Source organism: Pelodiscus sinensis, chromosome 27 (assembly GCF_049634645.1).
Source record: "Pelodiscus sinensis isolate JC-2024 chromosome 27, ASM4963464v1, whole genome shotgun sequence".
NCBI lineage: Eukaryota > Metazoa > Chordata > Testudines > Trionychidae > Pelodiscus > Pelodiscus sinensis.
Window position 1 is genome coordinate 11,778,539 of NC_134737.1, and position 26,271 is coordinate 11,804,809.

The following is a 26,271-nucleotide window of genomic DNA, read 5'->3' on the forward strand; positions in this document are numbered from 1 at the left end:
CTGTAATATAGTAACATTTAATATAAACATACTGTTGTTTTTCTCCATGCTAAAAATAATAGTGCCATCAGTTCTAAGGACCACTGAGAGGAAGTTTCCTGTTGCAATATTTGTATAGCAAACATTACAACACAAGTGAACAAGAAAATCAGTGCAAGTCAAAAGCAAAACAAATGACAAAGTACAAGCAATATAGGGAAAGAAATGACTTGCCAACAACATAAAAATAGGACATTTCATTCTGAGAGTCCAGGGAATACTCTTTGAAGTTTGTGGCTGGGAAAAGTTGTTTGCTTCTGATGTATCAGAAAAGGTGACTAATTTAAAACACAGGATCTGATTTTATTGCTAAAAAAAATTAGCAATTAAACAGTAACCTTTGTTGAGTGAGATGACTTGTACAGAAAAAAAGTATCATATGACAAATAAACAAGCATATCCAGCCCTCAGGATAAACACATCATAGGAAGATACTTTAATTAACGTTATAAATAGACTAATTATATAATGAGTAGTCATGTCAAAAAATGAATCAGTGATGCCCAACCCACCAATCTTGGCATTCACACTGGGTTTGTTTTCCTTCACTATACTGTCAGCTCTTAACATGTTTTGACAAGCTACTGTCACACTATCCTAGATACCCTATACTATTATTAGGGCCCTACCAAATTCATGGTCCATTTTGGTCAATTTCACAATAATAGAATTTTTAAAAATATAAATGTCATGTTTTCAGCTATTTAAATTTGAAGTTTAAGAGAGTTGTAATTGTAGGGTCCAAAAAGGATTTGCAGGCAGACGGCAAGGTTATTGGGAGGAGGGGTTGCAGTAATACAGCCTTTACGTTTGTGCTGCTGCTGGTGATGGCTCTGCCTTCAGATGGAGATAGGCAGATGGAAAGCAGCAGCTGCTGGCTGGAAAGCCAGCTCTGACGGCAGAGTCAACATCAGCAGCAGTGCAGAATAAGGACGGCATGGTATGGTATTGCCACCTTTACTTCTGCGCTGCTGTCTGCAGAGCTGGGTCCTAAGTCAACAGCCACCATTCTCTGGCCACCCAGCTCTGAAGGTAGCAGCAAGGAAGTAAGGGTGGCATGATATGATATTGCCACCCTTATTTCTGCACTGCTGATGGTGGGGTGCCACCTTCCAAGCTTGGCGCCTGGCCAATAGCCATGTCTCTCTGGCCACCCAGCTATGAAGGAAATGCAGAAGTAAAGTGTGGCAACACTACAACTCCTCTAAAATAATCTTGTGACCCCACTGCAACTCCCTGTTGGGTCAGGACCCCAATTTCTGTTCCTAAAGTGTTTTGAGCTGCTCATTCAGACCCTTATGGATGGCTCCAAGTTCTCCAGTAATCACTAGTATCATTTTTGTTCTAAGCTTCCTTTATCACACCACTTTGTGCCAGAGTTCTTCATACTTGTCTTCTTGTTTCTTTGTTATGTGTCTTTCTGTTAGTATGACAGCCAGAGAGCAGTATGCACAGCTTGCATGGCCCCCTGGGCAAGGTGGGGGCACCTGACTTGACACTCTCAGAAGGGGCGGAGCCTTTGGTGGAAGGGGTGGAGTTGGGACAGCCAGCCCTCTGCACTGCCCGGAGCCCACCATGCCCCGACCCACCCAAGCCATGGGAGCCATGAGGTGCAGCAATCCAGCAACGATTTAAAGGGCTCAGGGCTCCGACCACCACCGCTGCCACAGTAGCAGCATCGGGGGCTGGGAACCCCAGGCCCGTTTGAATCACTGGGCCTCGGGTCAACTGCCTCCTTTACCCCCACTGGAGGGCCTGTATGACAGTATAATACAGTAACATAGGCATTGGCTTTCTCTGGGTCCAGGGCAGGGGTGCTCAACTCCCCACTCCACCTCAGGCCCCACTCTCACTCCACCCCTTCCCCCAAGCACTGACCCCTGTTCTGCCTCTCCTGTCCCCACTTTTTCACAGACTCTGCCTCCACCCTACCCCTTCTCACAAACCTCACCTCTGCCCCACTACTTCCCATCTCTGCCCTCCTCTTCCCCACCTCTTCCAGTGCCCTCCCCCAAGCACACTGAATCCCCGCTCCGTCTCCTTCCTCCCAGAGAACTTTTCTGCATGTCACAAAACAGCTGATTGTGATGGTACAGGAGCCGCCCCTGCCTGCGACACACACAGGCCGCCGTGAACAGGGACAGCTCTGGATACCCAAAGAAGCCTGTCTGCAACAGGCCCTGTGGAGCTGGAGCTGTCCCCTGCCCACGAGGAGAGGGAAGCTGCTCCAACTCCCACCTGTTAACTGTTTAACCTTGCACATCTCTATTAACCACACACTGGACCATCCACTTATCCAGTGCCTATGTCAATTAACATGTGTGACTCAAGAACACTTAAATGCTTACTGACAAGGGGTTTAGAGCAATGTCTTGATCTCAAATGACAGAGAGTTACAGGGTTATTAATATTGTTGTGAAATCTATATGCAGATGCTATGTAAGGATTTATTTATGTGGAGTGGAAACATGTTCGGAGCGTGCGTGTCAAGATGTGAGTCGCCAGTAGAGGAGAAAGCATGTTTTTTGTCACACAAGAGAAGTTTATTCATCTGTCTCTGTCATGGTGTAAACTAAGCTGTGTAAGCTAACATAATGGAAACACGTCAACATACAAAGTCAACAAAGAGAAGTGATGCATGTTACGGCTCAATTCCCCAACCTGACACTCCGAGAGCAGAGATGGGGGGCTGGCTAGTAGAATAAACTCTGTAAAACCTGTTTCTGAGACTTCCAGAGACAAACTTGTTCAATCTCAGTCCCCCTGAGATCCAGAAAGTCAAAGACTGATTCCTTGCTGCCACCACCCAAGTGAATAAAAGAAAATATAAAATAAACCCTTTTCCAGAGAAGAGATCACTTGGGAATCCTCTCCCTATGGCAAAGCTCTCCCCTCCCCAAACCTCCATTTTACTTGGGAGTTGGGAAAACAAACATAGGGAAATCTGCAGAGAACAATGGACTCTGCCCGGGTAATTAGGCACATAAACTTAAGGACACAACAATCAACCAATACCAGTTAATCAAGACAAAAAGGAAAACAATTTTATCATCAAAAAAACACTACTGCTGCATGCATAGTAAATGACTAGGTGTTAATAGCAATGAAGTGACATAGACTCATTTATGTATGGAAATACTATTCCGCTCCCGTTCAGGCAAAAGTCCCTTTTGTGCAAAGCTTTTGCGCAAAAGGGCCAGTGTAGACAGCTCAGATTTGTTTTCCGCAAAAAAGCCCCAATCGTGAAAATGGCTATCGGGGCTTTTTTGCGGAAATCTGCGTCTAGATTGGCACAGACGCTTTTCAGCAAAAAGTGCTTTTGCGGAAAAGCCTCCGTGCCAATCTAGACGCTTTGTTCCAAAAATGCTTTTAACGGAAAACTTTTCCGTTAAAAGCATTTCCGGAAAATCATGCCAATCTAGACGCAGCCTTAGGGATTTCCACTGAACGTCCGTTTACAATCTTTTTGGTTGTCCGTTTACAACCACAATGACTTCTGGTTTTCCTGAGTTTTTTGGACAGTCGCATGATATTGTCCTGGGGTTGTCCATGCATGGGAGCAGTAGAAGTAGGGGACAATAGAGAGAGGGTAGCAGGGAGCAGTAGAGAGTGAAGCAAAGGGCAGTAGAGAGAGGGTAGCAGGGAGCAGAAGAGGCAGGGGGCAGTAGGGAGGGGGCACCATTGGGGCAGTAGGGAGAGGGTGGCAGGAGGCAGTAGGGAGGGGGCACCATTGGGGCAGTAGGGAGAGGGTGGCAGGAGGCAGTAGGGAGGGGGCACCATTGGGGCAGTAGGGAGAGGGTGGCAGGAGGCAGTAGGGAGGGGGCACCATTGGGGCAGTAGGGAGAGGGTGGCAGGAGGCAGTAGGGAGGGGGCACCATTGGGGCAGTAGGGAGAGGGTGGCAGGAGGCAGTAGGGAGGGGGCACCATTGGGGCAGTAGGGAGAGGGTGACAGGAGGCAGTAGGGAGGGGGCACCATTGGGGCAGTAGGGAGAGGGTGGCAGGAGGCAGTAGGGAGGGGGCACCATTGGGGCAGTAGGGAGAGGGTGGCAGGGGGCAGTGGAGGCAGGGGGCAGTAGGGAGAGGGTGGCAGGGGGCAGTGGAGGCAGGGGGCAGTAGGGAGAGGGGGGCAGGGGGCAGTAGAAGCAGGGGGGAAGTAGGGAGAGGGTGGCAGGGGGCAGTAGAGGCAGGGGGCAGTAGGGAGAGGGGGGCAGGGGGCAGTAGAGGCAGGGGGCAGTAGGGAGAGGGTGGCAGGGGGCAGTAGAGGCAGGGGGCAGTAGGGAGAGGGTGGCAGGGGGCAGTAGAGGCAGGGGGCAGTAGGGGGAGGGTGGCAGGGGGCAGTAGAGGCAGGGGGCAGTAGGGGGAGGGTGGCAGGGGGCAGTACAGGGGCAATGTGGGACATTGATCCGATCTACACTCCAGGACCTCTCCCCCCCCCACTCTGCGCGTCACTTCCCGCCGGGGAGAGCGAGTCGCTGAGAGATGAATGGTTTGACCCTCGCGAAGCACCGTGGGAGTCCGGGGCGGGAAGAGAACTACAAATCCCGGCGTGCCGCGCGCCCCGGCCTTTGCGGCGAGGGTAGAGCGCCGCGTCTCTACGGCCGCTGCCGAGCGGCGTTCGAGCCCGAGCGCGCCGGAGGCGGGAAGAGGAGAAGTCGCGTCGTGATCAGGTCACTTCCGGCTGGCGGCGCCGGGGTCCCGAGCAACATGCCCAAGTGAGTGAACCTGCCCCGGGGTTCCCGCCCCCTCAGCCCCGGGCCCTCGGAGCCTGCTGCTGGGGGGCAGGGATGGGGCGAGGCAGTGGGGGCGGGGGGCAGACACGGGGGGAAGGGGGTGATGGTTGGGCCGGGGTGGGGGGGGTGATCTGCAATGGCCCCTCCAACCATTTTCATTCACCTGTAGATCTTTTCCCCGTACATGTGCGGAATAAATTGTATGTGCACCGAGGCGTGTGCGATGGTGCACCCTCAGCAGAAAGAAACAGACCCGAAACCTAGCGGTGGGCGCTCTGCTAGTCAATCTGGGTGGCATTGGAGTCTTCTGACTGCTCAAGCACCCTGCCTACAGGGGACACTGATGGTCTGGATGGAGGGAGGAAGGTAGAAATGTGTAAAACAAAACTAGTTATAGGTCCAGGCCTGTAAAAAGGTCGACTGGGACATCAGTATAATTTCACAGGAGCCTTGGGTCCTTCTAAATTCAGGGTCCATTTAGGTCAATTTCATAGTTATGATTTTTTTAAATGGCAAATGTCACAATTTCCTCCCCGCCGCCCCCCATAAATCTGAAATTTCATGGTGTTGTAATTTTATAGGTCCTGACTGGAAAAAAAAGGAGTTGTACAGAGGTTATGAGGTTGTTGTAGGAGGGTGGCACTACTTCAACCCTTACTTCTGTACTGCTGCTAGTGGCGGTGCTGCCTTTAGAGTTAAGTAGCTGGAGAGTAGTGGAGTCCGCTGGTTGGGTGTCTAGCTCTGAAGGCAAAGCTGCCACCAGCAGCAGTGCAGATGTAAGGATGGCATGGTGGGGTATTGCCCCTCTTACTTTTGTGCTGCTGCCTGCAGAGTGGGCCCTCAACAGCTACCATTGTCTGACTACCCAGCTCTTAAGGCAATAATGGACCTGTAACTTCCTTTTGGGTCAGAATCCCCAATTTGAGAAATGGAATCTGAGTAGTATAGACCAGATTTCATGGTCTGTAGTGGTGTTTTTTATGGCTGTGAATTTGGTAGAGTCCCAAGTGTAAGTGTTTGCCTATACAGGTTTCCTGGTAGGATTGGAGCTCCAAGAAACTTCTTTAGGTTTGAAACAGAATTTTTTTTGGGTTAAGTATGGATGAAACTAAAAAGTTCAGGGATTTTTTTCCTATTGAAGTAATGGACTAGTGATTGTCTTCTAGAAGTAACTGGTTCTAACTGAATTTTTTTTTATCTTGTAGAGCTGCTATGTATTGGACATAAGTAATAATTCCCCCACCTTTTAACACAGTTTTTTTCTCTTTTCGCCAGGTTTTATTGTGACTATTGTGACACATACCTCACCCATGACTCTGTAAGTACTAAATTGTTTGGATTCATGCCTTTTGAGTATTCGGTTGGAGATTAAATTTGTTTCTTTTTTCTTTGAAAAAGTAATACCTGAAACATTGCTATGTAGATACATTACCCTTGAAGTATGTGTGTGGTGTGTATTTTTTTTTTTTTGGAGAAATTTCCTTTAAACATTGTTGCTTAGAAAGGGGATACACTGTTATCTCTTAGCAGGTTTGGTTATTTAAAAGGAAGAATATCTGTGAGAAGGGAGGTAGGCAGATAGGACATAATGTGATGTGGCAGCATTGATCTGGGGAAAACTTACACTGCCAAGTGCCTTGCGACGTTCATCCATCAGCAACGTAAGAAATGTGTGAACTCTTATCATCCCTTTTCAGAAACAACAGATTTACTGTTAATTCTATTTTGAAAGTGGATGCTAAGTCAAAATCTTGCATTCTATTAAAACCACAGTACCAGACGTTAAAATAACATTTCTATCCCCCCAAAAAAGCCCCTTCTCAAAATAGATCCTTATAGGTTTGCTAGTGTCTTGCAAGTTAATATCTCAAGTTGATGTCATAATGAACATATTGGGAACAATCACATTGTTCACATAATAGGAAACAAGCTTTTTAAAATTTAAACTAGGTGTGGAGATCTGTAGCTTTTAAACACTGTGTAATGGGCAGGAGAAGTGCTGACCTGCATCTGGTCCCTACTCAGGTAACTAGTAAATGTGTTGGCCAGGGGGCCGGGAGAACCAACTGAGAGAGTATTGAAATTGGAATTGGATATAGATTATTTGCCTGCTTTCTTTGTGGAGGAGAATACAACCCAAGAGTTGAGAGACACAGAATGATTTAGACCCAGGTAGGACTGGCATGGGAGTGGACTGAACAAAGAGAAAATGGGAAGTAAGTCGGGGGAGAAGTGAATCTAGTCACGTTCAGGGTAATTTTTCTTTATTTTGTTGTTTGGTTTGAACTGCTCTATGTGAATCTATGCCTCCCCTTCCCGTTTGCCATCTAGCATTATGCCCAGAGACTTATCTCTGTGTTCTAATTTGTTTTCTGTACTTGCTATGTAACATCTAGCAACCAAGTATGCTTTATCAAGTTTATCTTTTGTAATAAAAATCACTTTTTTTAAAGATAATTTGATTCTTGTGTCCTGAAAGGTCTGTCTGTGTGGATCTGTGTGCCTCTGACTGAGGGGTCAGCTACTCGAGACTACAGCTTGTTTTTCTCTTTACTTTTTTCAAGCTCTTTGAGGCAAAAGAGCTTGGGGTATCCCTGGGGTTGGGTTCAAGTGTACATCCCTAAAAACCAGGGATCAAAATTATTAGATGATGGCAGCAATCTCTCCAAAATCTGTGTATTGTGATTCTGGGGGGAAGGTTTCTGTAACCAGTGCCTATGGAGGCAAAGGTGGGTTTTTTTCCTTTTAAGCTCTCTTTGCAGGCCCCCATCTTCTGCTCTGAGTGCTAGAGTAGGGAACAGCCTTGACACACTGATATTGGATCAGTTATCTGATTGTATATGCCATTCAACCTATATATGTGTTTCTTGACTGCCAGCGTGGAGGTTTATATTAACTTGAGGTAAATCTTTGACTCATGCGTGCTTAGTGCGTGGATCACACTATCTCTTCATTTTGCAGCCATCTGTGAGAAAGACCCACTGCAGTGGTCGGAAACACAAAGAGAATGTGAAAGATTACTATCAGAAATGGATGGAAGAACAAGCTCAGAGCCTGATTGATAAAACAAGTAAGAAAAATGACTTATTGAGCTAGATCATTTCACTTAAGGTTCCCTCCTCCCTCTGTCTTGCATTGGATAGAAGTGAATTATAATGCTGAAGGTCTAAATAGGAAAGTAATAGAGAATTTTGTTCTGTAGCTGCTCTGTGGATAGGACTTCTTTAAAACTGATGGGGTTTCACAGGAGGGTGGCTGTATTGGTAGGTCCTTAGGTTAAGGGTCATCTTTAGCTCAGGTTTTTAAACATAACTCTCCATCTGCTTTGTTGAGGATGCCTTTTGAAAGTTAATTAAATATCCTAAATTGCCATGTCCTAAGTCCTTATTGTGAATCAGTTTCCTGTATCAGCAATTTCTAATAGTTCTGCCACAAATCTGAAGGCCATCATTTGAGCCCCCCTCCTACTGCGGAGTAGCCAAGGCACTGTTCCTGTACTTGAATTTACTCTTTGCTTGCTCTAGGGCAGGGGTTCCCAATCCGGGGTAAACGTACCCCCAGGGGGCATGAAAAGCTTGTCAAAGGGTTACGGGGAATATTTGGTAAATAACTAGATTATCCTAATTGAAATATTCCAAAAGTAGTAGTGTTAATGAACAAAGTTGTGGATTCTAGAGTCTAGAATTTATTTCCTTTCATATTGAACAGGGGGTATGGGAAGTTTTACTAAAAGCCAAGGGAGTACGGGGACTGAAAAACATTGGGAACCCCTGCTCTAGGGCTTGGTCCACACTACCAGTTTGTCAGTAACTACGTAGCTTGCTGGTGTAGAAAATCCGCACCCTAAGGGTGCGTCTACACTGGAGGGCTTAACTCGAAATAAGCTATGCAAATTGAGCTACGTCAAATACAAAATAGCTTATTTTGAAATAGGGAGTGTCTACACTGCACTTATTTCGAAACAGAGTGCGCTTCCTCCAACTTCCCTTATTCCTCATACAATGAGGGTTACAGGTGTCAGAGTAAGAAGTCCTCCAGCTTGACAGTATTTTGATGCTTTTGAAATAACTACCTGCTGTGTAGATGCAGACGAAGTTATTTTGGAATAGTGCTAGTTATTTCAAAGTAGTGTTGCAATGTAGACTTATCCTTAGTGACACAGTCCTAACCTGGTGTAGACAGTATGATGTTGACTGAAGGGCTTCTATCAACATAGCTATTGTCTCTTGAGGAAGTATGCTGACAGCAGAAGCTCTCGGATCAACATAGGTAGCATTTTTGCGGAGTAGTACAGTTGTGCTGCTGCAGAACTGTAAATCTTTCCTAAGCCCTAGGATAGAAGGGCTTTATTTGGTTCCTCTTCCATGTGGGTTTGATTGTTTCCCATGATTGTTGTCTTTTAAGGATGCAATCCTGCAAGTTGCCTACCACCCTCTACTCCCCTTCACTTTAGTAGGAGCTGGTTTTGAGCATTTTCTGCAGTTAGTAGTTAGCTTGTAGTCTCAAACGTGAGTGTTATATTCCTGTGATTTGCCATATTCAGTGTAAATGTAAAAGTTACTTAAGTAGCTGTCTAATTTGCATTTTGACTCATATTAGTCTCTTGGCCTCATTTATTTACTGAATGGCAATGAGCTCCACAGACTAATTATACATTAGGTTAAAAAGTGTTTCCTTCAAATAGTGTTAAATTTGTGACATTGATCCCTGAAGGTCTCTTTTGTTTGTGTATTTACTCCCAAAATACAAGTGCTAAATTTCTTTTCTCAATACCATTAATCGTTTGCTACCTCTGTTATATTCTTATCACTTGTCTCCTTTCTAAACAGTCTGTCTCTTCAGTCTTCTCTCATATGCAAGTCTTTCTATACCTTTCATTGCCTATTCCTGAACAACCACTTTCAGCTGTATCCATTCTAAGGTCACTAGAACTGAATACCATATTCCAAGTGGCTAACTGTTTGTAAACGGCCTAATATTGTTAGTATTTTGTGTTTCATTCTTTGTCTGTTGTAGCCCTTTATCTGATATTTTTTATCATTGCTGCATATTGGCCAGAGATCTTCATTTAGTTACCTGTAGTGGCACCTCTGCCTCTTCCCTGAGCCTTTGCTGTTAATTTAGAATCCAGCAGTGTGACTGTATAATTATTTTCTTTCCTGTGTTAATTACTTTGCATTTGTTGTCATGGAATTTCATGTGCTATCCCATTTCTCATTAAGTTAACTATGTGAAGTGCCCCACAGCCTTTTCTCGTTTTCACTAACTTACATCATTGGTATCCATAAATGTTGTTGCCTCACTGTTCACCATCCAAGTATAGACCATGGTTAATCAAACAGAACATGGTTCTGTGAAAATTTCAGATACTTGTAAGTTTGAGATATTGCATAAACATAATTCTTCGTGCAATTGCAAAAAATTGACATTTATGGATATAAAATTAATATACAGTTTATGATTTTTATTTGGGAATAAATAAACAAAATATTAACAAAATAGGCCCCTCCTTTTCCCCCAGAGCCAAGCACTCCCATACCCCTGTTCTAACCTATTCCCCTCTGCTCCCCCAGAGCCTGCCCCCCAACCTAATGCCGCCTCCCTCCCCCAGAGCCAGACACCCCCAACCAATGCCTCCCCCTCCTCCACAGCCAGGCTCTCACAGCCCCCCTTAACTTAATACTTGGGCTCCAGAGTTGCTGTTATTACCCCAGCGAGCCTCAAGAAGAAATGTGTGGTGGCGGGTGAGCACAGTGGTCAGCTGTGAGTATGCTGGTTGCTCAGTGCAGAGTGGCCTAGTGGGCTGTGAGTGCGTCCACCCATCGCTGAGTAGCCCAGCCGGCCGTGAGCACGTGGTGTGTGCCGTGCGCAGAGGGGCCCTGCCTGTGAGCAGTCGCTGCGGTGCAGAGCGGCCCAGATGGCTGTGATCTGCACTCGGCCACGTGCTCCAAGTGGCCTGTGGGCCGCACTTTATTCCTTTATAAACATGGAGTGGCGGGCCGCAAAAAAATTCGATCGGGCTGAATGCAGCCTGCCAAACGCCAGTTGGACATGCCTGGCATACAGTGTGTACTTCCGTCTCAGTAGAAGCAGTATTGAGGCTGGGACATGTTGAATGGTCCAGCCAGTACTGCAGCTTTCAAGAGAGTCTGACCCTGTGTGATTTCAGCATGATGTAAATATTATGGGAGAGTTGAGGGGGGCAGCAACTGATATTGTAACAACTGTATAGCAGTCCTGTTAACAAACTAATCACTGTCTCCTCTTATTTCCTAATACAGCGGCTGCATTTCAACAAGGCAAAATCCCACCTACTCCGTTTTCTGCTCCACCTCCTGGAGGAGCCATGATCCCCCCTCCTCCCAACATGCGTAAGTTTGAGTGTTACGAGTAGTATGCCTATTTGTTGGCTACTGCTCACTAACTACTTCGCTAGGATTTGCAGGAGTTTTTTGGTTCTGGACATCCAACACTTTGGTTATCTGAAGAAGTGGGCTGTGCCCACGAAAGCTCATGATACCATCTCCATGTTTTGTTAGTCTTTAAATTGTGTGTTAAGTTTTCTCTGGCTTAGTCATCCATGAACTTCAAAATGTTCCCTAAGTCTGATAATGAAAATATAAAGCAGCTCTTTAGGAGTTCTCCAACAGCTTTGAATAATATTGAGTGTTTTTTAGCATCTTCATTCTAACATGTTGCCCGATAGTGTTCAATGAAATGCCTGAAAAAATTTTGTTTTTCATCAGCTTGCCAGGTTTTTTTTTACTGTATCTCTAATGCAGCCACTTACTCCACTCATAAATTATTGAAGTAGAAGAGAAACTATTTACCATTCTGTGTTCCAGCTGGGAAATGGATAATACCTTTAGCTAATAAGGAGCCCTGGTTGCAGAAGAGTGGTCATATTTATTAGATGTGCAGAAGCAAGTGATTAACTAATTTCTTGACTGCTGAAAAATCAAACAAAATTAGAAAGGGATATTCATACACTATCATAAAATAACCTACAAGAGGCAAACAGAAGATGTTTAGCAGTTAACAAGTATTTGTTAACTTGGATTCCATACTGTCAGACTTGCTGGCATGACACACACATTCAGTTAGATGTGTGCTATTAGTTTTTATACATGTTCTTACAGCTGGTCCTCCACGCCCAGGTATGATGCCAGCTCCCCATATGGGTGGACCGCCAATGATGCCAATGATGGGCCCACCTCCTCCAGGAATGATGCCAGTTGGTCCTGGTAAGCCTCAGCCTTCAGAAACTTAATTTCTGTTCTATATTTATATTTTCTTTATAAAGCAGTGCTCTGGATCTAGATTAACAGGGTGATTGAGCTAGGTTTCCAGTTTTTTATTATCCAGTTTTTTATTATCTTGATTAACAGCAAACTGAATGTCGATAATATCCTTTCTAAGCAATTGGACTACCTGGGTGTTAAATGTATTGATATACACTTGCTTGTGGCCCCTTAACTTCAGGCTGAAATCTAATCAGCACTTGCATGCTAAGCAATTGAGCTAGGTCAGTAGTTGGATGGGGAAATGGCCCAAGTCTTCAGGTTGTGTTTCAGTGTGTGATCCTTCATGTTCAGAGTCAGTATTGATCTGTTGTCCTCTTTGTGGTGCTAGAGAATGCTGTTTTTCAGATGAGTCATAAAACTGATATCCTTAGCTTGGGTTATGAAAGTTCCTGTGGCATTACTGACAAGAGTAGTTGATAATCCTTATGTGGAGGTCAAATTTTGGCTGGGAATTTTATTATCTCCCTAATTTCCCCAGCTATCAAAATTTGATAGTTTGTTTGGTGTCCCATATCTTTTTTTTGTTTACAGACCTTTAAACTATTTTAAACAATACTGTTTAAGGCTGTTAAAATTATTTTTAAAACTGCAAGATTAAATCACAAGAAAAAATTGATCATGATGAATCAATTTTAATCACATAGTTAAACAATAGAATTTAAATGATAAAGATTCGTAGGCGTTCTTTTTTAAATACAGTAAACTTCCGATAATCTGGCACCTTTAGGACCCGCGGGGTGCCGGATTATCAGATATGCCGGACTATCTGAAGGGGGGGCTATGAGCGGTCTGGGGTGGGGTGGGGTGGGCGAGATGCCACCCCAGACCCCTCGTAGCCCTCCCTTCCGATAGTCCGGCTCTGCCCCAGAAGTCCCTGATTCAGCTGTTGCTGGTCAGTTTCAGCAGTGGCTGAATTGGGGATGCCTTCAGCAGAGCAGCTGGAGTGCTGCCGGGTTGGTCCGGTAGTGCGGACCCTTGGCGCTGCAAGACCAACCCAGCAGCACCCCAGCTGCTCTTGGGGACAGCTGGGGCAGAGCAGCTGGGGTGCTGCCGGGTTGCTCCTGCAGCGCTGCTCTTGGCGCTACTGGACTAACCCGGCAGTACCCCAGCTGCTCTACCCCAGGTGTCCCCAAGTCATCTGCTGCTGATAGTGATCAGCGGCTGACTCCAGGAAACTTGAGGCAGAGCTGCTCTGCCCCGGGCATCCTGGAGTCAGCTGCTGGTCAATTACAACAGCAGCTGAATCAGGATGCCTGGGACAGAGCAGCTGGGGCGCTGCTGGGTTGGTCCCCGCAGCGCCGTACCTCAGCACTACGGGGACCGACCCGGGAGCACCCCAGCTGCTCTGTCCCAGGTGTACCCAAGCCAGCTGCTGCTGAAACTGATCAAGGGCTGATTGCAGGAAGCTGGGGCAGAGCTGCTCTGCCTCTGGCTTCCTGGAGTCAGCAGCTGGTCAGTTTCAGCAGCGGCTGAATCAGGGACAGCTGGGGTGTTGCCGGGTTGGTCCTGCAGCCCCGAGAGGCAGCGCTACGGGACCTACCCGGTGGTACTCCAGCTGCTCTGCCCCGGGCTTCAGCAGCTGAATCGGAGAAGCTCGGGGCAGAGCAGCTCCAATGGTCCAGCTGCCGGGAGCACTTGCGGGTTCCTGATGGTGCCGGATCATCAGATGCTGGACCATCGGAGTTTTATTGTATATTGATTTCAATTACAACACATGTAAATTGAAGAGTTTTCACTTTATTACAGATATTTGCACTGTAAAAAGTAAACAAAGTAATGCAATTTAATAGTTAAAGCATGAAGGTGTATATTTAGCATATCTGGCATGTAAATACCTTGCAACACTGGCTACAACAGAGCTATGCAAAGTCTTGTTGTGTGACCTTGTAAATAAGTATCTGTCTGGCAGCATTATCTCTCATACAAATAGAGATATTAAATGGTTTACTGGTAAGCATGAGGCTTACCCATATGCTAACGAGTTAACCAGTCCTTGCTGATGAACTCTGGCAGCGACCAGCTGTTTCGGGCCACAGCAGGCCTGGCCACAGAGGTGTCAGCAAGGGGGGCAGTAGGACCCCACAGACGCAGTAGCCCCAAATTAAAATGGTGAAATGGTTAAGTGCTAGTGTTTAACCAGTTTACCATTTTCACATCCCTGCATTGAAATAAATAAACTTGTTTATCCTAGCTATTGGCTAAACAAGGATTGAGTGGACTAATACAGGCTCTGAAGATGTACGTAGTTTTATCTTGGAGTGTAGTTAATATTAAAAAAAAATCTACATTTGTAAATTGTAATCTCATACACAGTTGGCATTACAATACCTGCATTTTTTTTAATGTACCTGTACCAGTGTGGGTCAGTGAGAGGCCATGCTAATCCACTACAGCTACAAGGTGACACAGGACTTGCCGGTTCCTGGGTCAGGACGGCAACAAACAGGCCGGCAGTTAGAAAGTCCAGTAGCCGCAACCCAGTCAGCAGGCAAACACCACAATTAAAGGCTCAGGCCTAGCTATAGGCTGAACTGCAGGAGTTAAAGCAGTTCAAACAGTTTACATCAAACAAAACCGTTCGAGGCCCAAGCCCTGGTTTGGGTAGGGTTGCCAGATGTCAAGTATTTTTCCCTTCTGTCTGATTAAAAAAAAAAAATCAGAAAATACCGGACACCTAAAATGTCCAGTATTTTCTGGGTTTTTTTCCCCTGCCAGGAGGCGAAAATACCAGACACCTGGCAACCGTACCACACACTCAGCAGCTGGGCCCAGCCCCCGGAATTCCTTCCTCCCCCCCCCAGACCCGCTTGCTTACCTTCTGGCTCGATCAAGAAAACAAGATGCCTGCTGGCAACAAGACCTGAAGCAAGGCAGCAATGCCTTCCCTCAGTCTTAGTGCTTAACCTCTCCCGTCTTCCTATCCGTATTCTGACTCTGCATGCACTTGAAGGTGCCATGCTGGTGTTTTGTGTGTGTGGGTTTTTTTTTTTTTTGCTTAACTCTTGGGGTCCTTTTCTTTCTTTCTTTTTTGCTCAACAACTTTGGTCTCCCCCTTCTTTCCCCCCCCCCCAACAGAATTTTTTTCCCTAGTTTTTGTGTTTGTTGGGGGGTGGGGGGGACTGTTCAATATTTTTGGTTAAACCATCTGGGAACCCTAGGTTTGGGGGAGGTAGCAGACAAGCAAAACAGTCAAAGGCTCAGGCCTGACTACGGGCTGTGCTGCAGTCTGTGAGGCAGTTTGAGCAATTTAGTGTTCAAGCCTGTCTGTTGGCTGAGCGGTAGTTGGGCCTCCTTGCTCTGGCAGGACAGCCGACAAGCACAGGGGGCTTTCCTCCCTAAAGGGGGAACCTGCCACCCCGGGTGGTGGAGTGGCAGGAGGGGGACACAGGCCCACCCGTTACACTGCATCTCAGTCCAGGGCCCTAACACTGTCAGCGTGGACTACCGCTGGGTCAGTGGGGATTCTGCCCCCAACATGCTGACCAGATTGGGGAGGGGTCAGTGGGATGCAGGCTACAACACGCTGCCCTACTCATCCTTCATTTCATCAGCCGGCACTGGATTCGCTATTCCTGGGCCGTTCCCTAGTTCTCCCTGGGAGTCTACCTGGCGCGGCTGCTGGTTCTCGGAATCCTTGGTGGATGGCCGCGATGGCAGGGTGTCCATAGGCTCAGGGTCTGGCTCACTCACTGGCCCCGGCAGCACAGACCAGTCTCCAGGGCCTGCCATGGCCTCTGGTTGTCTCCACCGATCCTTGGAGCCTGGCAGGAGTTGGGGTAGCTGGGGCGGGTCCCCAGGGTTGGGCAGTGGTCCCGCAGGTCCAATCCAGTCCTCCCTTGAATGGAGGGGCTGTCTAGGATTGCCAGGTGTCTGGTTTTGCACGGACAGTCCAGTATTTGAGCTTTCTGGCCAGGAAACAAATTGAGAAAATAGAAATGTCCAGTATTTTCTAAAGAAGATGTAATGTAGATTGTGATGTAATGTCAAGTGCGTCCGGTATTTTGTTGCAACCCTAGGGCTGTTGTGCCCCTCTCTTGGGGAGGCCAGGGAGAGCATCTTGCCTGCTGGGCTCTAACTGAGCTCTCTGCCCCTGTCCTTATAGTCCCAGTACCACCCATCTACTTCCTGGGGGTGGAGCTGGGTGGCTGTGGTCCCACCCACCATGGGGCCTTATGGATGGCTTCCCCTTCCGGGTCAGCGAGAGGCCACTACAGTACCTCATGCTGTTGCTGTTTCTGTTTCTGTTTCTTTTCTTGCAATGCAAATATTTGTAGTAATGTAAAGTGGGCACTGTACACTGTGCTGCTGTTGATATCAATATATTTGAAAATGTACAGAAAACTTACGATAATCCGGGGGGTGCCGGATTATCAGATATGCCGTACTATCGGAAGGGGGGGCTATGAGGAGCCTGGGGTGGGGAGGATGCCACCCCAGACCCCTCATAGCCCTCCCTTCCGATAGTCCGGCTCTGCCCCAGGCGTCCCTGATACAGCCGCTGCTGGTCAGTTTCAGCAGCGGCTGAATCGGGACGCCTGCAGCAGAGCAGCTGGAGTGCTGCCAGGTTGGTCCGGTAGCGCTGACCCTTGGCGCGGCGAGAGCAACCTGGCAGCATCCCAGCTGCTCTTGGAGACGCCTGGGGCAGAGCATCTAGGGTGCCGCTGGGTTGGTCCCGCAACGCCATTCCTCGGCACTACTGGACCAACCCGGCAGCACCCCAGCTTCTCTGCCCCAGGTGTCCCCAAGTCAGCTGCTGCTGATACTGATCAGTGGCTGACTCCAGGAAGCCGAGGAAGAGCAGCTCTGCCTTGGGCTTCCTGGAGTCAGCCGCTGGTCAGTTTCAGCAGCGGCTGAATCGGGGACAGCTGGGGTGCTGCCGGGTTGGTCCCGCAGTGCCGAGGGGCAGCGCTACAGGACCTACTCGGCGGCACTCCAGCTGCTTTACCCCGGCTTCCCCGATTCAGCTGCTGATCAGTTTTAGCAGCGGCTGAATCGGGGAAGCTGGGGGCAGAGCAGCTCCAATGGTCCGGCTGCCTGGAGAACTTCTGGGTTCCTGATGGTGCCGGACCATCAGGAGTACCGGACCATCAGATGCTGGACAATCGGAGTTTTACTGTAGAAAGACCCACAAATATTTATAATAGATTTACATTTAAATTCTATTACAGCTTAGCCATGTGAGTAAAAGTGCTATTAATCACTATTTTTACTTGAGTTTATTTTCAGTTGCTTGAGTTAACTGAGCTTGACAGCCCTAACTGTTAATGCTACACAAATTTAGTCAATTATGTTAAATTGCATGCACTAAGTAGCCTCTGCATCAGAGGTAAAATATGTTAGCTATAGGTGGAGATTGCAGTGTATATGTGGAGTTGTGTAGAATACTTTGAAATCTTTTGGAGTGCCTTCAAAGAACGTAATCCCAGACGTATTAAGTGTTTTACAGGAGTTGTTAAAGAAATGGATGGAGAAAAGTCAAAAGGGCATTGTTGTGTTCTGTTCCTGTACTGATGATATTGGCACAGGAAGGCTTGTTCTCATACAGCATGTCTGGATTTTTTTGTGTATTTCTACAGCACGTTCCAAGGAATAATATATATCAGCAGTGATGCAGTGTGCTTTGTGATGCTCTTGTCAGTAGTAGAGAAGCAGCCCCAATAAAGTGCTCAGTGAGAGGCATAGAGAGTGGACTAGACATCTCAGATGAACATGTTGCTAGGCAGTGCAATGCTTGTCTTTGTGTGAGAGGTGTAAATAGCAAATCAGGTTGAATCAGTTATTCAAGTGTTCTCAGAAGATCTTGTGCTAAGTAATGATTCAAGCTCTCCTTGCTGATAATGCTGTCATCCAAAGAGATGAAAATAAGTTACGTGGCCATCCTATAGCACACTCTATCAGAGGATCACAAAGCACTTTCTAAACATTAATCTCCCTATAGGTAATTGTAGGTAGGTGAACTGTTTTATGTCAAAATAAGAAAGATAACCCTAGAGCCCTGCCTCCCAGTCCTATAATCACTAGATACTCTGTATGGAAACCTTATTCCCTGTATACAGTAGGGATGTGAACAAGTAGTCGACCACCCGATAAGCAGGAGCTTATTGGGTAGCAATATCGACTACTCGATCACCCCTCTTCTCTTCTCTTTCCCCCCCCCCCTCCATTGCAGCTCTGCACTCTTAAAGGGACAGAGAGGAGCTGGAGTGCAAAAACGCTGGCTCCGTCTCTGGTCCCCTGCAGGGTCTCAGGACAACCCTCCCCCGCGCTGCCCCAATGCATTCTGAAAGGGACAGAGAAGAGGCAGCCGGTCCCACAGGTGTCTCAGCACAAGCATTCTCCCCCCAGTGCCATTGTGCATTTTTAAAGGGACAGAGCAGGGGCAGCTCCTCCCCTGGATCTGTCAGCACAACTGCCTGCCTCCCCTCCCTCCGCCCCCCTATTCCCTTGTTGCTGCTCTGCACTCTTAAAGTGAGAGACCCATGGGACGGGCTGCTGCTTCTCTGTCCCTTTCAGAATGCAGAGTAGCAGCGCGAGGGAGGGTTGTCCTGTGTGGGACCAGAGGCTGAGCCAACGTCTTTGCACACGGCTCCTCTGTCACTTTAAGAGTGCACAGTGGCAATGGGGAAATTGGCAGGGGGAGCTTGTGCTGAGACCCAGAAGTGAGCCTTTCCCTAACGACTAGTGGATGGAAATTCCATCGACTACTCGACTAGCTAATTAATCACTACTTAACATCCGTAGTATCCAGCAGACTTGCAGATTGTTTTATTCTTTCTAAACATAGAAAATAGAAATTTCCCAGCAGAGTAATTCAGTCTTTCAAACAGTTGCAAATTGGTGCCTAATCAACTTATTCTGATGCTTTCTATTTCTCTGTCATCTTGCAGCTCCAGGGATGAGGCCGCCCATGGGAGGACACATGCCGATGATGCCAGGTCCTCCAATGATGAGACCTCCCTCCAGGCCTATGATGGTGCCAACGAGGCCAGGAATGACACGTCCAGAAAGATAAAGATGGAAGTGGAGCTACCTTTTTCTTTGTTTCTCTTCTTCACCAGAACATCATGGTGCTGCATCTCCACAATTTTATAACAAAATGGTGTGATGACAAGACCTGCTGCTCTTACAAATTGCAGCGTGTTTGATCTAGGGTGCACTGGGCTAATGCATTGTAACTAATAATTTTTTTTTGCCCTTTTGCTTTTGTAACAATAAAATGTTGATGCTGGTTTAGATACAGAGCATTCAGTGTGCTTTCCTATGTGTCTGTTTTGCTGTCTCCAGTAGAATGAGGTACCTGCTATATAGATTCCAACAATATTCCTATTTTATCTATAGCCTTGTGCTACTTTAGTCCGTTGTGCTTTGTTTCCCGAGATGTCCATTGCAACATGCTTCAACCCTCTTTTGATAGAATTTCCCCTGTTTGATACATCCATGAGGGGCATAAAGAGTGGACTAGATATCTCAGACTAACAGGCTGCTGTGCAGTGCAGTGCTTGTCTTTGTGAAGGTTTATTTTTAATAAAAATGTCAGAAAACACTGCAGTGGTATCTCTGCAACATCCAATAAAACTCTGCTGCTGGCCTTGACTCAGAGGGAAACAAACTCTAGTAATTGGCTGCTATAGCCCCAGGGATAAATTGCTGTGTTATTTCATTACAGTAGCTTTCATGTGCTATACCTTTTGTTTGACTATAGTATTCAAGTCACCAGTGCAGTCAAAGGAGCAACTGTTGTGAGTGCTAGTTTCACATTTTCAAATTTAAAAAAAAAAAGGTTCTTTTGCCTCACAATCGGGGCCCCTTAGCTGTAATAATGTGGCCTTGCCTTTGGAAGTGCAGTGCTTTATTGAAACCACATGTGCATTACACTAAGGCAATTTCCCACCGCATACAAGTAGAGAAGCTCTGTGTATTTTGACTGTAATCTTTAGTAGAAAGTGATTCCTGTGTTCAGTCTCCTGGATTGTATTTGCTGTGTCTAATGGGAGGCTCAAGGGAAGTTTCTCCAAAAAGTATATGGTCACCCAAGTTATTTATCTGAGGTCTTCTTTGTTGCTTAAGAGGCAAGGCAACACAATGGCCTTGTGGAATGTCATGGTCTCAGCCATAGTCCTTTGCTCAAATAGGTATGGTGGAAATCAGATTCAGTGTGCAGTGTAGCTGAGAAAAAGAGCCAGTCTTTAAACATGGAGCTTCTTGTTCTAAGTATACACTTGGAAAAATTAAAATTCTGAGAATCAATGCTATCTTAAAATCATACTTGGGCTGTTTTGAGAAACACAAGCCTCTTAGCACTGAATTTCCTAATGAAGTATCTGCAGATCTTAAGTATTGTCAGTGTTGAATTGTTAATCATTTTATATCCCCTCTTATCCTGACAGATCTATATTAGGCAAAGTATGCAGCTGTTTCTTAAGGTTAAGGCCTGGGGAAGGTGTACTATTGCAGGGGTGGGAAACCAAAGACCCAGGGGCTGGATTTGGCCCCTGACATGCCTGGATCTGAACCTTGGGGATTGGGGCTCCCCATCACTGGGGACCCCACACCAGCATCACCCCGACCCTGTACCCTACCACTCCTGTGCCCTTGTCCTGCCTCCTTCCACCTCCACCTCTCAGCTTGCTACCTGGCAGCTCCTTCCCACACTCTGAACTTGAGGGGAGCTCAAAATGTACTAGCCCAGGTCCCCCAGGCTCTGGTGTGTGAGGGGGATGTGGAGGAGTGTTTTTTCTTCTTTTCAGTGGGGGTCAATTTTGTGCGGGCCCCAAATTATTTGCTTTTTTGTGGGTCAGTGGACCCTGACTCAAAGAAGGTTCCCCACCCTTGCACTATTAGTTTATAGTCTGGCTTATAGGACACAGGCCATTGCTTCGTACCCAATTTTGAGTCCAATAACTTGTGTTCTTTATTTGGCTAAAGCAGACTTTTCAGAAAGATCCAGTCTTGATTTGATGACACCAAGAAATGGAGAATCCACCACTTGCCTTGGTAGGTTGTTCAATGATTAATCACTATTGCTGTTTAACCAAAAAAAAAAAAAGCCTAATTTCTCATTTGAATTGGTCTGGTTTCCACTTCCAGACTGGTTCTTGTGTTTTTTCTCCATTAGACTAAAGAGCCCTTTATTACCTGCTGTTTTCTTCCCATGACATACTTTTATGCTCTGATCAAGTCACCTTTCAATATTTTGATAAGTTAAATGGACTGAGCTGTTGAAGTTTCTTGCTGTAAGACATTTTCACTAGCTCTCAAATGTTTGTGGCACTTTTCTGCACAGTGTCCCATTTTTCAGCATTTTGTTGAATGGGCCCAGCTTACTAAAAGTGATCTAGATTACTTTGTAGGGTTACCCTGTTCTCATGATTATTTAGCACTGGACCAGTGTTTGTGTTGTCAGCAGTGATATATTTACTTTCAGATAGCTGATGAAAAGTTTGACTGGTGGCAGGTGTAGTTCAGATTTCTGACGAACCCCACTGGAAACAACTCTGTGGTGATTGCTCAATGACTATGTATTGAAATCGGTTTGGCAGTTCTGGTTCAATTTAAGTTTTACTGACATCGTATAGTATTAACTATTGTACTGGAATGTTGCGTGGTACTACGTCAAATGCTTTATACAAGTCTTATCACACCTATGCAATTAATTTTTATCAAGCAATTGTTGTAATCTCTTCCAACAATTTCTTCCTGATTTCATTCTTTGAAAAGGCCTATTTTCCATAAAGCCACGTTGACTGGCATTAATTGTATTCCTGTAGTCTAATTCTTTCTCAAATGAATCCTATATCAGCTTTTCCATTACTTAACCTGACATAGATCCTGGGCAAACATCCACCTTGGCAGGAGCATGACAATCTTTATTGCTGAACACTGGTAGGGGAAGAGGAAATCAAAGGAATACAAGGAAAATCCTTTTACAAAATCTCCAGATATTGTCTTTGTACAACAAAGCCAAGGTTTCTAAAGAGTTGTAGGAAAGACAAACACTAGGGCTATGTCTACATTGCACTTTCTTGCACAATAACATATGCAAATGCGCCGTGGCAATGAATATCGCCGTGCCTCATTTGCATACCTAATGAGCCGCCATTTTGCACAAGGGACTTTTGTGCAAGAAGAAGTCTACACTGCTCTTTCTTGGGCAAAAAACCCCTCTTGCGCAAGAGCCGTTCTGCCTGAAAATAAGCGTCAGAATGGCTCTTGCGCAAAAGCCCCTTGTGCAAAAATGGTGGCTCATTAGGTATGCAAATGAGGCATGGAGATCTTCATTGCCGTGCCTCATTTGTATATGTTCTTGTGCAAGAAAGCGCAATGTAGACGTAGCCAATGAGTCAACAGCATGGAACTTGTATCTATCTCTCTACCTTTGAAAAGAAAAGTGTTTGGTTTGCAACTTGCCTAGTTTTGATTTATGGTTGCAAAGGTTTGAGCATATCCAACCATATGTTGAAGTCCATCACCTATTTTCTCCAACACAAATCTGTCACCACAAATGGATTTTTGCGTTGATATTTAGACTTTTGTTCTCCCTCTAAGCTTACAGCCATCTCCAAAAATAGAGCGTAGTCTGTAAAGAACATGGTTTTCTTGTCCAAAATAGGACATTTGGCTGTTAAGAGACTTACCGCAATGTGGTATAAAGCACACGGCTTGTAAACTGAAGAGCAATAGAATGATTCCCATGATTTTTGTGTTTTGGCAACATTTCACTGAATAAATTAGAACACATACACATCATGTTGGCTTATATTTACATCCATCTGTTGTAGTTTTGTGTTGGTGCATGGAACTGCAAAGGGAAACTAATCAATTTTCACTGTCCAATTTGAGTGGAATCCAACAATTAAACAAAAAAAGCATCCAGGAAGAAATTAATCTCATTTTTTCCCCCCGTTTCAATCTTGTCTGACACCAATAACAGGTAAAGTTGCTATGTTAAAGGTGTGTTTTGTTTTGTTTTTTTAACCTGACCCATGTCTATTTTTGAGTTAAAGTATATGCTTGCCTGAAACTGTCTCTGGAAATAAGATGGGCAGAGAAGAGGTGTGAGACTAAGTTTAAGATTTTCTACCAATAAGAATATGAGATTGGTCCAAGTGTATGGTAAATGCTGTAATAGAGGCAAAGGCAGGGATTAAGAAGCAACCGAAGTAGTAGCATAGTAGCTCTAGGTTTGATTTTTAGAAGTAAATGTAATTCCCATAATGCTCATGCCCTAGTCCTATCACTGTGGAATCAGAAATCCATGCAAGCTGGTCTTCTACCTTAGGAGGGATGCTCCTGCAAGTTTAGTCCTAGGCCTTGGTAAATGGCTGCTTGTCTCTATATAGCCACATTTACTGCTGTGAGCTGTGCATAGATACTATATGGAGAGCAAAGGAGTAGACTGTAGATCCAGTTTGTTTGCAAAAGTACTTGTTCCCCCAACAAAGTAAGCAACACTGCCAAAAAAGTTCTCACCTTTTTTGGTTTGGCTGGACAGTATAACTGTGTACATTAGGGCTTTGGCTGACACATGTTTCAGAGTAGACAGACTATTCTATAACTTGCATTGCTATCATAGCAAAACTTTATATATAAACTGGCCTACCTATGTCATTGTGTGTCTCAGCACCGTAACCAGGTATTTTCTGTGTCCAGGGCAGAATATTAATTATGACACCGTCTTAGCTTAGTGCATGTTGTGCTCTATACTTTTGCAGCTTATTATTTTTACTTATCGCGTCTTTGCACCCCGATGGGTTTGGGGCAAGCGCCCTGCTTGCCCTACCCTTGTTATGGCCTCGGTCTTGCGGTGTAGCTTTGGCCCTTTTGCACCACGTTCTGTTTTACCCCCATGGGAAACAGGGGAAATGGCTATTCAGCATCCTGTGCTCGGGGGAGGGTTTAGCGGTGAGAACAGGCACAAGAGGTAGGGTTATGACTATCTACAGTCAAGCGGAAGGAGGGTGGGACACTGGCTTGGGAGGTCAAGGAAAGGCAGCAGGCTGGGCTGAGGCTCGGACTTGGTGCAGTGGATGAGACCTTGGCAAAGTCGAGGAGGAAAGCCCGTTCCCCAAACAAAAGGGGGCCAAGGAAGCTTGGTGGTGGGGTGGTCCTAGGTGCCGGTGGAGGGAAGAGCTACTCCACGTGGGGGGGGAGAAGGGTGGCATTCGCCGCTTTGGAACAGCAGAGGGCGCTGCTGCGCGCTCTCGCTGGTAGGCGGGGGCTAGAGGCGGCGCTGAGCGGAGCGCCGCGGTGCGAGCCGGGATGCTGGCGGAGCTGGGGGCGGGGGAGGGGGGGAGCTGTCAGGGAGATGGCAGGAGCCGGCGGCTCAGCGGGCGGGAGCGGCTGAGGGGCTGGTCCCCCCCCCACCCCTCCTGCGCCGAGCGTTAGGAGCCGCCCCCGCCCGGACCCGGAATGGCCGGCATCATCAAGAAACAGATCCTGAAACACCTGTCCAGGTGAGACACCGGCCGCACAACCCCCCCGCCCCCTTAGCCCCTCCCCCCGCAGGGCCCCCCCCCCGCCTTCCGCCCCTTGGGGCCAACCCCCCAGATCGCTACTGCTCCCCCCCAGTCGCTGCCCTCCTGGGCCTCTCTGCCCCCCCAGAGAAGCGAGGGGCCAGGCTGCCCTCCAGCAGGGGGGGGGCTTGTCTCCCGCCTGGGGACCAAGTGGGGCGGCCCCCCTCAGCCCCTTCTCCAGAGGGGCAGTCTGGGCTAGGAGCACCTGGCCAGGGCCAGAGGGTGTCAGCTTAGTGGCCCGGCTATCTTGTTGTTCCTTGGCTTGTCCTGCTCCCCTATGCTTCCCACCCTACCCCATGTCTCTGTTTTTCTCCCTACTGTCTCCTTGCGTCCCTTGTGCCTAGGCATTGACGCCCCCTTCCAGGCTCCTTCCTGCTGTGATTGCTTCACCCAAGTGCCCCTGACTCCTCAGTGTTTCTGCTATTGGCTTGGGAATGGATTCTGGTCAGGTGAGAGGGAATACTACTCGGCTGTGTCTACACTGGCCACTTATTCCGGAAAATCAGCCGCTTTTCCAGAAGAACTTGCCGGCTGTCTACACTGGCCCCTTGAATTTCCGGAAAAGCACTGATGCTCTACTGTAAAATCATCAGTGCTTTTCCGGAAAAACTATGCTGCTCCCGTTCGGGCAAAAGTCCTTTTCCGGAAAACTGTTGTGGAAAAGGGCCAGTGTAGACGGCACAGATTTCTTTTCCGCAAAAAAGCCCCGATCGCAAAAATGACGCAAGTGCTTTTCCGGAAAAGCATCCTGCCAATGTAGATGCGCTTTCTCCGGAAATACTTATAACGGAAAACTGTTCCGTTTTAAGCATTTCCGGAAAAGAGTGCCAGTGCAGATGTAGCCCTCCTGTCTTCCTCTCATTTTCCCATTCCTCTGCCTCTCCTGCACATGTTCTGCCTCCCATACACTAGCACAAGGACTGGACCTGGGGCTGATAGCATGTTCCCTTCCCTGCGTTTCCCATTCATTCTACTGTTTTTTTTCTTCCCCGCTCTCTCTCTCCCTCTCCAACCGCAGGAAGATACATATGTGGCACAGGATTGGTTGGCAGGTTAGAAGTTAATGAGTTGGTTGCTGCCCTCAGAGAAGATGAAAGGAGGAATGAAAGATGACAGATGTCACTCTGTCCTGCTTTCCAGTGATTGCTTCCCTTTAGTTGGTTTAGTCCTATTATTTGGGTTAAAGTAAAGCATGGTGTTCTAACCTCTGAGGAGGTGTTGAATTTGCTTTTTCTTCACTGTTTTTGGATTCGGTAACACTAAGCTGTGAAAGGGGATGTAGAGAAGCTTTTTAATTAAGAGGTTTAAGTAGATGAAACTGATAAGTAATAAATATGTGAATAAAAAGTCCAAGAAATAACTGGAAAGCAAGAGTAGGGCTAAATGATAATGAGGTAGGGCTGGAAGGTCGGTGAATCCAGGGGGGGAAAAGAGCAGAATATCATAGAATACTAGGACTGGAAGGGACCTCGACAGGTCAACGAGTCCAGTCCCCTGCCCCCATGGCAGGACCAAATACTGTCTAAACCATCCCTGATAGACAGTTATCTAACCTACTCTTAAATATCTCCAGAGATGGGGATTCCACAACCTCCCTGGGCAATTTATTCCAGTGTTTGACTATCCTGTCAGTTAGGAACTTTTTCTTAATGTCCAACCTAAACCTCCCTTGCTGCAGTTTAAGCC

At 46.7% G+C, this 26,271-nt stretch overlaps 2 protein-coding genes across 4 annotated transcripts in view; both read left to right on the plus strand.

Annotated features, from left to right (window-relative positions):
- Positions 1-4,503: 4,503 nt before the first annotated feature.
- On the plus strand, positions 4,504-19,308 carry SNRPC (small nuclear ribonucleoprotein polypeptide C). Of its 2 annotated transcripts, none has more exons than XM_075910068.1 (6): positions 4,504-4,751; positions 6,045-6,087; positions 7,731-7,839; positions 11,051-11,140; positions 11,909-12,013; positions 18,961-19,308. In XM_075910068.1, the coding sequence occupies exons 1-6, from the start codon at positions 4,519-4,521 to the stop codon at positions 19,083-19,085; spliced, it is 705 nt and encodes a 234-aa protein (XP_075766183.1). In that variant the 5' UTR covers positions 4,504-4,518; the 3' UTR covers positions 19,086-19,308. The 2 variants fall into 2 exon arrangements, with proteins under 2 accessions (XP_075766183.1, XP_075766184.1); XM_075910069.1 differs by having other exon boundaries at positions 11,927-12,013.
- A 5,043-nt stretch (positions 19,309-24,351) lies between these two features.
- BLTP3A (bridge-like lipid transfer protein family member 3A) overlaps positions 24,352-26,271 on the plus strand; it is a 67,322-nt gene continuing 65,402 nt past the window's right edge. The window contains exon 1 of one of the 2 annotated variants that reach the window (XM_075910454.1): positions 24,352-24,525. In XM_075910454.1, the coding sequence (XP_075766569.1) occupies positions 24,482-24,525 (44 nt within the window). In that variant the 5' untranslated portion in view covers positions 24,352-24,481. The remainder of the gene's footprint in view (positions 24,526-26,271) is intronic. The other variant, XM_075910453.1, reaches the window with a different exon arrangement.

Bases quoted from the DNA above. Each gene is read 5' to 3' on its own strand.
- SNRPC (XM_075910068.1), top strand. From the start codon at position 4,519: ATGAATGGTTTGACCCTCGCGAAGCACCGTGGGAGTCCGGGGCGGGAA. The intron at 4,752-6,044 runs GTGAGTGAACCT...TCTTTTCGCCAG, and splicing joins GTCCCGAGCAACATGCCCAA to GTTTTATTGTGACTATTGTG. The intron at 12,014-18,960 runs GTAAGCCTCAGC...GTCATCTTGCAG, and splicing joins AATGATGCCAGTTGGTCCTG to CTCCAGGGATGAGGCCGCCC.